This window comes from Dermacentor silvarum, chromosome 11 (genome assembly GCF_013339745.2).
Source record: "Dermacentor silvarum isolate Dsil-2018 chromosome 11, BIME_Dsil_1.4, whole genome shotgun sequence".
In the NCBI taxonomy this organism is placed as follows: Eukaryota; Metazoa; Arthropoda; class Arachnida; order Ixodida; family Ixodidae; genus Dermacentor; species Dermacentor silvarum.
Genome location: NC_051164.1, coordinates 116,808,886 through 116,822,066, shown reverse-complemented (window position 1 = coordinate 116,822,066; position 13,181 = coordinate 116,808,886). Strand labels below are relative to the sequence as shown.

Sequence of the window (13,181 nt, the reverse complement as noted above, 5' to 3'; positions counted from 1 at the left end):
CAAACGTGATGCACTATGTCTTTAGAAGGTCGAGCAAGCACCATTTTGAATGTCCACTCGCTGTGCCAAAGACACAACTCTCCTGCAACAGCGAGCACGCACCAGTCGCGTGAGAAGTTTCCTTGTGGACGCCATACAGGCGTTGCTGCAGCTGCTAGGAGAGGACACAGAGGCAAAGGGGCGCACTCGGCACTACATTTTTTGCAGGGGCCTGCATGCGACCTGCACAGCCAATGCACGGTACATGGGCGTTCTTGCATTTAGTCCCCATCGAGATGAGCCCCCATGGAAATGCTGCTGGGATTTAAACCCGCGACCTTGTGCTTAGCAGTGCAACGCCAAAGCCACTAAGCAACTACGGCAGCCCTTGTTTATGGTTCATTTCACGGACAACTTGTGAATTTAGTACAGCCAAATGTTTCATGTATCTGAAGTCTATTTTAACATGGTCTAGGGGAAAATGAATTTTTCTGTACACTTCTGACTTTTTATTGACATTTATTGTGTTTTAGAAAGTGGGACCACATTGAGATCTGTAAAATGAAGGCACTGTGTGGTCCTCTATTAGACATGCCTATTCATAAATGTTTGAACACCCACTAGTGAGCACAGTGCTTCTACTCATTTTTCGAAGAATAATGTGCCTCAAAAAGCTTATCTCTGCAGCCCTGAATACACGGAGGATGAAGAGTTGGGCAACATGGCAGCCGATGAGGAGCTGTATGCAGACACTGAAATGGATGAGACACCACCCTCACTGCCACCAGCACGCACTCCTTCTGCACCGCTGCGATCACCCGACGAGGAGCTCTACCAAGATGTGAGCGCAGTGCTGTTTGATGGTTCTTCCAGAATACGAGGAGAAACTGGGACACCTAGAGTGCTCCAGAGGCATGGATGGTCAGGGGTAGTGAAGAAGAGGGCTGGCTTTTTCTCTCTCTCTCACAATTTTTTTTAATGAGAAAAGGGGGGGGGGGATGCTTGAAAGTTTTCTAAACAACATTCGTGCACCAGCAAGTGCCTATTGTCACTAATGCTTTCGAAAATAATGCTAATGTACTTTCTGTCAAAACGTTTGATTCTTGTTATGTGTATGACTGAACCTGCCGTGGCATTATCTGCTGAGGCCTGTGGAGAACTTACTGCTACTGCGGCCTATGCAGAACTTAAGCAGCACTGTTGGGAGACAGTGCTGCTTGCTCTCCAAAAGCCCTGCAAAACTATCTCCCCCCCCCCCACACGCATGCACCCACACGCACGCACGCACCCGCACGCACGCACCCACACGCACACACGCACCCACACGCACGCACCCACACGCACGCACGCGCACACACACACACACACACACACACACACACACACACACAGTGGATCATGCCGCCTTGAGTGGCGTCCTTCTAAACTTCAAACAAAGGTGAAACATCAACATAAACCTGCCATTGTCATTGTATTTGTTGCATTTGTCCGTGTGTTTGTGCATGCTTGCCAGTTTGTAGCCTTAATGTTTTCTTTGTAATGATAAATGGCTGCAACACTTTGCCATAGACCCACTGTTGTGGCTGTGGCATTCTGTTGCTGAGCATGAGGTCGCAAGTTCAATTCCCTATGGCTGCATTCTAATGCCAGCAATGTGCAAGAACACTCAAGATTTGGGTACACATTGGGTCTAGAAACATGATACAACACGATGCATCATAAATCAATCAATCAGTCAATGTTACCAGGTGTTTGTGCCATCAGATGCGAGTGTTCAACCAAAGTGAAGCTGTAAAAGCTGCAAGTTTTACCTTATCCTGTTATGTGATTATGTTACCAAAAAGACGCTCTGCCTAAAATAAACTGAAGGAGCATCGTGGGCATTCCCAGTATTGAAAGTAATCACTGTACAAATTATTCGACAGGCTAAGTGCTTTTGAACAGAAATGCAATTTCACTAAAAGTAACTGTTGGTGGTAGCCTGTGTGGTAGCACTAGTGCAACAAAACTCTTGCAGCTATACTATTGCGGTGCCACTTGCGCCGAACTGTGCTGAGAGGCGAACCCTGCTGCATCCTGCTACATTCCAGCAAAATATGAGAAATCTGCGCCCATGCTGCGCAGAAAGGGCTGCTCATGCTTTTGAGAATGTAACTATAGTCCGCAAGCGCCATTTCTCTACACCATCGAAAGCGACATGGCGTGCAATGGCATGGGCCAGTAGCATTACTGCTCTTGTCTTAACATCAAGCACAGCATCTGATGAAGTGTCTGTTTTCTCTCTGCGTTTAATGGACAGAGTGAATTACTTCTAAGAGCTTTCTGCCTCACCTCGATAATGTAGGCTTGTGAGTGTGGTATGGTTACCATTTACCAACCATGGATCAGGTGACACCTTTGACGTCACCTGTGTTTGGCACTTTGTGAGATCAGCTCTTATGCTGAGATTTGGTGCAATTGGGGGATATCACTCTAAAAATGGTTAAACAGCTGGTACTGGTGCAAAATGTTAGTGCTGTGACCCTGAGGCTGATTTTATAAATGCAGTCTTCTTGTCTGTTGCAGACCCTGGAAGAGCTCTATGAAGAGATGCCAACAGACGAGACGTGAGTGTATGCCACTGGGGTTCGTGATCAAACTACTTGGGATTCATTTCCCTTGCGCTATGCACTGGAAGACACTAACAGGGATGGAATGAACACTGGTTATAAAGAGGACACAAAGTGACATGGGGGAGTGCTTCATGTCCTCTTTACAACCGGTGTTCGTTTCGTCCCTGTTCTTGTCTGCCAGTACGCAGTGCAAGGAAAATAAATGCACACCAACTAGCCCAATTCATCACTCTTCGACTTGCGATTGTTCATTCATAGCCCAGTGTGCAATAGCTTGCAAAATAGTAGTGTGCCAAATAGTATTTGTTCAGCGACCGATAGTCTAAGCTAGTTAAGGCTGCTTGTTAGCTGTGTTAGCGCAGCGGAACAGTTTATGTAAGCGTTAGTCTGTATGTAACATAATGAAGGTGTATGTAAGCAGCTGAAGTTTGCTTCCACAGTGCACCTGCCTTGCCACCTCCGATGAAGGTGCTGGACAACCTGCCCAGGAAAGAAAAGCGCGACAGTGTGTGCAAGGCATTTGGGGTAAGCATGCATCTATCACTGTGCCAGCAAACACCACACACATGCCAGTCAGAAGCAGTTGATCGCTGGACATGTGATTAGATCACCTAATTTACAGTGTGCAAAATATTCTGTGTGTTGTAAATTACCGAAACTAATGTGAATACCATTTCTTCCTGCTCATCGGTCGTGTTTTTAGATGCATTTTTTTTAAGTGAAGCTTTCTTTTCCTCTTCCTTTGACTTTCCCGCTGCTGCTGTCTTGTGCACCACGTTAGGGGGTGGTTAAGAGTGTGTAGAACCTACATGAGAGGAGTGCAGGAGAGTGGAAAGGCGATGTCAGCAAGCATGCCTGGTTTGACGTTTCTTGAATAAAAGAAAAAAAAAGTTTCCGGTGGCATAATTCAAGCCAGTGTCTTCCAGCACAATAGCCGGGTGCTCAACCCAGTAGGCCACTGATTCAGTGGTGAAACAAGTGAATATCAACCTTACTAATCTTCGCTCTTGACAGCTGACAGGGTGTCGTTCACAAACGCACCAACACGTCAAAGCAGGACGACATGTTGCTTAGAAAAAAACAAACCATCTTATGAGCCACATTTACATGAATGCGACAGAAGCACATTTGTGGGGATCGAGGTTCCTTCCCATGCCTTGTCCCCCAGCTCGCGCGTGGCGCTTAGCTCGATCTCCAGGAACCGCCACCGTAATGGCAACATGGTGGACATGGCTAGCGCGCCGGACCTACTTTCCCGCACAAACCGTGCCTCACCCCCCGGGATTGGACGCCACCAGGACGCGCCCTGATTGGCCTCCCGAGTGGCGGCCCCCGGGCACCCTCTGCGCCCGAGCTCTCGTCTTCTGAGCGCTTCCTCACCTTGGCAGATGCTCACAGGCCAGCAGCGAGGTGGTTACATGAGACCTTTGTTCTCGCACTTGGCGGACTGCTACCCGGTTAGCCCTAGCGCAGTGGGCACGCGTACTTGGATCGGTCTTGCGGTGAGCCTTGGCCCGTAAGCACCGTGACTGTCGCACTGTGCTGTATCTTGGGTGAATAAACCTGTGTTTGTTGGCGATCTGACTCCGGAGCCTTCTCTGCGCCGTGTCGGAGAGTCGACGAACCCTGCCATAGCGCCTTTTTGCGTTGTGGAGGGGAGGAGCGTCGTGCCCTTTCCTGACCGTCGCTCGTAGAGTAAGCCCTGTGCAAACCCATCTCCACATAACTGGCGTCCAATGTGGGGCCCGAACCCACGACCCTGAGATTAAGAGTCTTATGCTCTACCGACTGAGCTAGCCGGGCAAGTCGCGGCCTGTGACATTATGGGACCCTTTCCCAGAAGCCGGCGAGGCTGCGTTTTTCTCATGGCTGTCACAGATCACTTTACGAAATGGGTTGAACTTTTTCCCCTTCGGAAATTAACGGCATGCGCAATCTGGGACAAGTTGACCGAGGCTTTCCGGCGGAGCTGATAACGGACAACGCGTCCTACTTCACGGCCACGGTGTTCGTGGATGCGTGCGCTGCCGTTGGCATTAAGCATCGCAAGAAAGCCACGTATCACCCACAGGCCAACCCGACAGAGTGGATTAACCAGAACCTCAAGCCCTTGCTCGCGGCCTTTGCCCAGCAACACAGGGATTGGGATGTCTGTCTTAACGAGATAGGCTTCTCCTTGCGGTCCACTGTGAACCGTTCAACTGGGTACACGCCCGCTTTCCTCAACTTCGGGAGAGAGCTGCCAAACCCCATGGACTGCGTTCTGCAGCCCGGCAGCGGGGCGTGCGCCAGGAAAGCTGGCCTTTCTGGCTACGCGGCGGAACTGCGCTCACGGATGGAGGCGGCCCTTGACCTGGCCCATTCCAACCTGGCAAAAGCACGAGCTGGACAAAAGGCCCAATACGACCAGTCACATCGGGACGAGCGCTACGGTGTCGGCGACCTCGTCCTCAGACGCAACCATGTTTTGAGTGACGTCGCTAAAGGCATCTCTGCCTCCCTGTCGGCCAAATGGTTGGGCCCATACTGAGTGGAGACCAAAATGTCCCCTCTGGTATACAAGCTGGTTGACTCCCAAGGGAGACCAGTCAGCGGTCCAGTTCACGTATCTGACCTTAAACCTTTCGTTGCCCGTAGCAACGACTGGGGAGAGGGGGAGACGGTCAACGAACCGAAGGCGAAGCGTGACACGGCTGGCCCCAGGCCACGCCACCAGTACAACCTGTAGAAACGCACCTAGGCAGGCTTTCTCCCGCCAGCTGGTAGCCGGACTTTATTCCCTACCACGCCGGTGAATGGAGAGACACAGCTACGGTGCGAGGGCGCACGTTCAAGCGATGACAGGTCCTTTTGGCCTAATATACCCTCTCGTGCTCACCCGCCTTCTAATGCGCCTAGTCAGCTTTCTCCCACTAGCAAGTAGCTGGACTTTATTTCCAGCCACGCCCATGAATGGAGAAATGTAGCTACCGTGCTAGGACGCACATCGAAGCGGTCCCAGGCCCATGTGGCCTAGTATACCCTCTTATGTGTTGCCCAAGCCTCAGCCTCGCAAATGCCCCTTTTTGGGCAGTCAACCAGGCGGGCAACTTTCTTGGCACGCTGGCTATGCCGGAGGGCTTTCCTGTCCTTTCCCTTGCGTCGTCCAGTCTCCTCCCTGCACCTGGCTCCACTGTGCCTCCAGTCTTGCTGACCACGAAGCCAGCTGTCCCGGGTCCTACCATGCCAGTCTGCTGCTGACCTCAAGGCCTGCTGCTCCTGGTCCTTCTGCCATGACTGACTTCCGCTTTGGAGACCCCGAACTCGAGCAGCCTTGCCTCCTTCTGCCTTGGTTGCCGGTCATCCTGGCTTGCTGTTCCTGCTAGCGCGCAATCCGGAGGGCCCTGTGACCTCCGTGGTGGCTGCTGCGCCAAAATGGCAGCCACGCCGCGTGCGTTCCTGGCAGCTCCTGTTTGGCGGACCTCAAGCGTTGCTGGCTGAACCATGCTGCTGCCCAGCCCCATCCTTCCTGGGATGCCGACCTTCCCTCCTGGCAGTGAGCCCTTCCTGTGTGCGAAACTTAGGTGGCCAATGCAAGCCCCTGGCTCCGCATCAAGAGAAGCGATGTTTTCGCCTTTTCGAACTGCTTTGGCCCCTTCTCTCTGACCTGGTCCTGATGAAGACGACGACGCCGTCTTAGACTTTGCCTCGTTGACTTAGGCCTCTTTGGCTGAGTCAACCTTGACCTCGGTCAGCGACCTTTGGAGGCTGGCCTCTGTCTTTAAGAGGGGGGAATGTGGGGATCGAGGTGCCTTCCTGCGCCTCGTCCCCCAGCTCGCGCGTGGCCCTTAGCTCAATCTCTGGGAACCGCCGCCATAATGGCAACATGGCGGACATGGCTAGTGCACCGGACCTACTTTCCCACAAAAACCGTGCCTCTCCCCCCAGGATTGGACTTGCCCCGCGAGAACACGCCACCGAGACGCGCTCTGATTGGCCTCTCGAGTGGCGGCCCCCCGGGCACCCTCTCCACCCGAGCTCTCGTCCGCTGAGCGCTTCCTTGCCGTGGCAGATGCTCACAGGCCAGAAGCGAGGTGGTTACATGAGACCTTTGTTCTCGTGACTCCTCGTTCTCGCGCTTGGCGGACCGCTACCCGGTTAGCCTTAGCGCAGCGGGCGCGCGTACTTGATTGGTCTTGCGGTGAGCCTTGGCCCGTAAGCGCCGTGGCTGTCGCACGGTGCTGTATCTTGAGTGAATAAACCTGTGTTTGTTGGCGATCTGACTCCGGAGCCTTCTCTGCGCCGTGTTGGAGAATCGACGAACCCTGCAGTAGTGCCTTTGTGCGTTGCGGAGTGGAGGAGCGTTGTGCCCTTTCCTCACCGTTGCTCATAGGGTAAGCCCTGTGCTAACCCATCTCCACATGTGGTATCAAATTTTGCCACTACAGGACATTGCGACAGTTATGGACAAACTCGAAAAATGTAAATTCAAAGTACGGTACAGTAGGTTTATGCTATTTTTTGAAAAATAAATAGTGTGCAAGTTTGTCCATGCAGACGCAGGATGTGGAGACGCAAAGCTGCATTAAACTTTAAAACCCCAATCCTTAGCTGTACTCATCATGGGAGGTTTTACCAATATCGCTAATTACAAGTCACACTTGTTCAGCTTGATGTTGTGCTGCTCCCACTGCCAAAGACGAGTTACAGTCGGTAATTGGCTTTGAGTTCAATTTTCAACACTAGAGGGCAGTTGAAGTCCGGGAAAAACATGTAATCATGTATTGAGGTTCAAGTAATATATTTTCACAACCAGAATGACATAAAAAAATTCATGGTGCGTTTTGGTGCGTTTTTCCAGAACTATTTTGGGGGTTAATAGGTTAAAGAACATAGGAGACAGCTGGAGCCACTCTTGGTGCATTTCACAAACCAACACCAGAGACAGATTCACTGGAAACTGAGAGTGCTCTTTCAGATGTGCCGCTGGGTGGCACTAGCTTGCTGAACAGCATTCATCCTCCATGGTGGCTTAGCAGCGATGGTGTTGCGCTGCTAAGCACGAGGTCGTGGGATCAAATCCTGGCAGCGGCGGTCGCATTTCGATGGGGGCGAAATGCAAGAACGCCTTTGTCCTGTGCATTGGGGCACGTTAAAGATCCCCAAGTGGTCAAAATTAATCCCGAGTCCCCCAGTACTGTGTGACTCGTAATCAGATCGTGGTTTTGGTACATTAGACCCAATAATAATAATAATAATAATAATAATAATATTAATATTAATAATAAGACGAAGAAGCGCATTCATACAAATGTCAGGTGTGGTATCAGGAAGATGACGTGAGCGCTGGCATGGCCAGGTGACAGGAGACTGTTGGGCTACCCGAACAAAGAGAAGTTGCAAAGTGCGGAGCACGGGCCGAAAGCAACAAACTGGACACTTACTAGGTTTGTGGTGCGACTCTTGGCCAGCCACGTGGTCCTTTATTATACTATACAGAAGAGTGATGTCACAGCAACGTAGGTGTTACACAAGGTGGCCAGATGAACGTGCTGGCACGAGCAGAAGCAAAACCGAAACTGATACACCGCGACACAACATTGGGCATTCGTTGCTTCACCGCATTCTGCACTAGTTTTGTGAGTTCGTACACAAAATGTCGCGGAACCATGCACTCACTGCGGAGATGACGGAGGCTCCGAAGAAGCGTCAAGCAACACAAGAATGTCTTCGAAACATGGTTTGGAACACGAGTGAATGCGGTGATGTGCATTGATGACACAAAAACAAATTACACTTTCTTGCACGCAGGTTCGTTGAGTACACACCTGGGTAGTGATCCTCGCCTATGACAACAGCCATGACAAAATGCCGCTGCTGCTCCTCTTCGTGTTTACAAGCCAGCATTCCAAACCATGCTTCGAAGACATTCTTGTGTTGCTTGATGACGTTATGCCCCAACGTTGGTGTTCCCTGAGGATTCAACATCGATGTGAGGAAACCCAAAAGCTGCTGGCTGCCAGCGTGTATGGAAGAAGTCCTTGGTGCGCATCTTGTGACTCAAACACACCATTACCCAGTGCTAGAACTGTTGGTGTAATCGACCACGCTTTTGCAAGGGTAATTGAAACACTAAATGTTTCATACTTCTCCATTCATGCACCTTTGCTCACTATTCTACCCGCACCGCAGTGCCAAGATAACACTACGCATGTGGCTCTCCAACGCATCAACAGTTGTGCCACTATGCAATATGCCAGTGAGACGGTGACACTGCAAACCTTCTCACTGGCTACGAACAGTGGTGCACAACAATGCTGCCAGCAAACACATCTCGCTTTTTGTTCTGTGTACTGCATAGACAAACACAAATGCTGCACCTAAGATAATGTTTCCTATCACTGCAACACTGTCGTCCTACAACAATGATCTAATCCCACAACAATGATTGCATTGAGTCTTGTGTGCATTTCCTTTCTTTAATGCTGTGTGCTTGGCACTTTCCAGTCAGGAATAGCACGTACGTCTCATTGTTACATACTCTTCCTGGTTGGTTATTACTGGTTGCTATTGCTATCTGTTTACAAACAGATTGCAATAACAGCCAATTTGACCACACGTCAAAAGGACGGCATGTTGATGCTGTGCAGCTTCCTAGTGGCTGGGAGCAGCTGCGGCCTCTGGATGCTGGCCGTGCACGGACTAGCAGCAGTGGTGGCACAAAAAATCTTGACCTACCGCTGCACCGTGGCGAGCCTGTGTACGTCCTCCGATTTGAGAACAATCCCCCGGGCAAGTGGCTTGTCCGGAACCACGAGGGAGAAGGCAAGTGCATGATAGGGCTTCTTAGCACACCTCAGGTCACGTTTGCAATGCTGTGTTCTGAAGCTCTGGCCAGTCAGTATTGTACACTGCTTGCCTTTAAAGAAATTTCGTTTTCTCTGGTATCTTTTTGGCAGTCAGTTCAGTGCCAGCATCCACATCAGTGAAGCATATTAATTGACAACTTATGAGGTCTTTCCCAAATGTGCAACACAGTGAGTCTGCAAAGAAGTGGGAGAGGGTGTGTGTGGTGGCACTGATTTCTTGCTTTATGCACCAAAGAGGACTTTGTTGACCTCTAGTGCAAGCTGGACTGCTGAATAACAAGCTGCTATAATTGTATACAAGCAAGTTTTGTGCAACCTATTTCTGGCCCTTGTTGTAATGTAGATCTGCCAACAAATGGAACAAAGGGCCAGTAGCAAGTTTCTTGTGAAATTTGGTAAGAATGGAGCAGAAATTTATCAAATCTCGCAACAGGCCTATGGAGAGAGTGCTCTAGATCAGGGGTTCTCAAGCATGTTGGCCCCAGGGAACCCTGCTAAGCTTCATCAAGTGCCAAGGAACCATCCTTCCAGTAAAGATGCTAGGCGTAGCGTGAAACATGTTTGGGGCAACGATGAGGGTGCACAGGCTATTTTGATGGTGACTTGCAACCCATGTGGTGCAAACTGGGTGCAATCGTCGTGACCCAAGACACAAGATAGCATCGCTACCAAGGCAGGACCAAGGCACACCACGAAAACGAACTTATATACTTCGTTACACCTAAAAACTCGGTTAATTCGGCCATTTTTCTTTTGGTCCCGTGAAATCCAAATTAACGAGGTTTTACACTATGCAAAGTAGAGCCGGCACTAATTCTAAGACCTCTTGTGATGAAAAGTCAGAAGTTTCCCTGTGTGATATATATCGCACTGAAAACTCATTCTTCTTACATTTTCAGAGCATATCGCACAGGGGGACTTACAATTGGTTATAATAAGAATTGGAATTAGTGCCGGCTCTACTTTGCGTACTGAAAAACCTTGTTTATTGTGATTTCATGGGACTGAAAAAAAAAAAATGACCAAATAAACCGAATGTCGAATTACCACGGGTATAAAGAAAATAACAAATGCCTACTACGTCAACGGCCTTTTATTTACTGAATGAATCCGCAAATCCTCTTTCTATTTTGCACAAAAGCAGTGCGGAAACCGCAATTTTTGTCGTCTCGTATCTGATTAGCGCTCGCAGCGGCGAAGGCCTTGCGAGTTCCTTTGCAACGCGCGTCTTCATCTGAGGCACGCTTTTCACTACCGCGCGCACATACATTATTTTTAAATGCGTAAGCATTTCTATGCTTACCCAACGAGAAAACTGTTCGTGCGTCAATCTGTTCATCCATCTCACGCGTTAGACGATCGCTTTCAAGATAGAGCCCGTAGCAGCGAGAGACGTTACCTTCGGGCTGCCTGGCGCTTCAGAGCAAGCGAAGCGGCCAAAACACGTGCCAAGTTAGCAGCAGTCGGCACTGTCTGTCTGCTTCGAAGATTGCTTTCAAGATACGGTCCGCACGGCCGTGCCAGAGTATGTTTGATCGGTTCGTGCCGACGCCGGAGTCTATTGATCAAAGTTCATAATAGTTCGGCACATGTGGACAAGGATCTAAAGAGTGATAACGACTTATGATGATCGGAACGTCATCAGCGCACATAACGCCCCGCCCCCACCTGCAGTACTTTGCTTGCGTTATCAATGCACCTAGCGCCTCTGTCCGCACCAGTTCATGTCACCGCAGCCCTGTCGTTTGTACTGGTCGGATCAAGTGTCTTAACACTGATAATGACACCAGCAGGCTGCGTGGAGATGAGCAAGTGGCACAATGCTTACACATACGTAGAGAACTCCCAGAGAAGTTTCTGCTTGACATTTTTTAGCCATTGAGCTGGTCGCCAACGAATTCTAGACGGTGCACTTAATCCTTGACATTTCTGCACTGAGTCAAAGCAAAACTACTGATTGCCGCAACCAGTGCGGTATGAAACTGTGGCCGCTATTGACGGTGACCTTGTAGTTCTGATGGCAGGCGGCCAACGCACGCACCAAGACAAAATAAAACTATCGTTTGCTGCAACAACTACGGACGAAGCCGCGGTCGCTATCGCCGTGATCATGGATGGTGACTACGCATATTGAAGGCACGCGGCCGACGCTTGTACTGAGTCAAAACGAAACTACTGTTTGCCGCAACCGCTGCAGACGAAACCGTGGTAGGTGTTGACGCGATCATGGGTGGCAACTGCACAATTATGAAGGCACGTGGCCAGTCGCCAAATGCAACAATAAAGGCTTTAAAGGCACAATTAGGCACGAAGCGTTGATGTCTATGGGGATACGGACTTGGCGAGCGCGGAACCAGGGAATATTTATCAGTGGCTTGCGGAACCCCTGGGTTCGCTTTTGAGAACCCATGCTCTAAATGAAAGAACTGTCTTCAAGTGGGTCCAGCATTTTCTGGAAGACTGTGGGGATGGCAATGTTGATACAAGGTCAGGGCCCCTCCTTCTTGCATGAAGATATAAACATTGATTGTGGACCTTCTCTCATGTTCAGTGACTGCCAAATCAGAAGCATTTGGTTTTGGTCTATTCACAAGACTCCAATAAAAACTTTGCAAATTAAAAAGGTGTCGCCAAAAATAATTTTGCTGTGTTTGGAAAACAAAAGCAATGCATCCTTACAAACAGCTGCCACTGGCAACGAATCTTGAATTTATGAAAGTGACATCAAGCTGAAGTTGCAGAACAAGAAGTGAAAGAAGATTAGCCAAGGAAGTGCAGAAGAGCAAAGCAAAATTAGTCATGCTGGTCATGTTCCTTAATTCTCATGAATTCATAGCTGAAGGTTAAACTGTTAGTGCAGCTTGCTACGTTCTGTGTTAGCATAACTTTCTGCATTCATCAAAAGAGGGGTGCTGGATTCTGCACCACAACAATGCCCCTGCACACTTTTAATTTATAGTGTGCGAGTTTTTGGCATGCAGTTCCACCACTGTGCTCAAACACGTATCTGTGTACCACAATTATTACCCTACAATGTTTGTTTCCAAACTGCCAATTGCTGCTGTGGAGGTGGAATTTCCAAGGGTGCTTCCAGCAGTGGAAGAGCTTGAACCAGTGCATTGCGTCTAATAGAGAGTATATTGAAGGTGACGACATTGAGTATCTAAAGGTTTGTTTCTAAAAATGAGTTTTTAAGATATGTGCTATACAAACTTTTGAGACAGACCTCGTACGTCTAGGCAAAATATATTGTGAATTTATGATACTTGCTTAACAGTTTGTGAGCAAAGGCAAACAATAAATTTGAAAGAAGCATGTCTATATGTAAAAACAGTGCATGTTTGTGTAATTTAACAGTACAAATCTACAAAACAGAGGTAGTCTGAAAAGAAATATTTGATTCAAGAGCTGCCTGTTTTATAAATTAAGATACAGGTCTCTTTCCTTGTTGGGCAACTGTCATGGTACTGGAGTTTTCCTTAGATGCAAAACTTTTGATGCAGCTAGTTCTTACCAGTACTTTTTTGGTTCTTTCACTGCTGAAATATTTTTCTTGTCATGCATGTCATTAGAAACTTGGCCAGTTGCTGATAGAATCAGTGAAGTGGTGACTCTCAGAGCTGTGTTTTACTTCATTTTCTTTGCAGTGGGCTATGCTGACCTGACGAACATAGAGGTAGATGCTGAATCCGTCAAATTTGTAAGCGCTTTTCCTGCTCTGCAGTTTCATCCTTCCTTGACA

General features: G+C 49.0%; 1 protein-coding gene across 2 annotated transcripts in view; it reads left to right on the top strand.

Moving 5' to 3' along the window:
• Positions 1 to 13,181, top strand: part of LOC119433677 (proline-rich protein 36-like) — a 46,538-nt gene that overhangs the window by 15,904 nt on the left and 17,453 nt on the right. Inside the window, exons 4-8 of one of the 2 annotated variants that reach the window (XM_049659339.1) lie at positions 667 to 820; positions 2,545 to 2,585; positions 3,032 to 3,116; positions 9,221 to 9,395; positions 13,087 to 13,115. In XM_049659339.1, the coding sequence (XP_049515296.1) occupies positions 667 to 820; positions 2,545 to 2,585; positions 3,032 to 3,116; positions 9,221 to 9,395; positions 13,087 to 13,115 (484 nt within the window). Of the gene's footprint in view, positions 1 to 666; positions 821 to 2,544; positions 2,586 to 3,031; positions 3,117 to 9,220; positions 9,396 to 13,086; positions 13,140 to 13,181 lie in introns of both variants that reach the window. The other variant, XM_037700927.2, reaches the window with a different exon arrangement.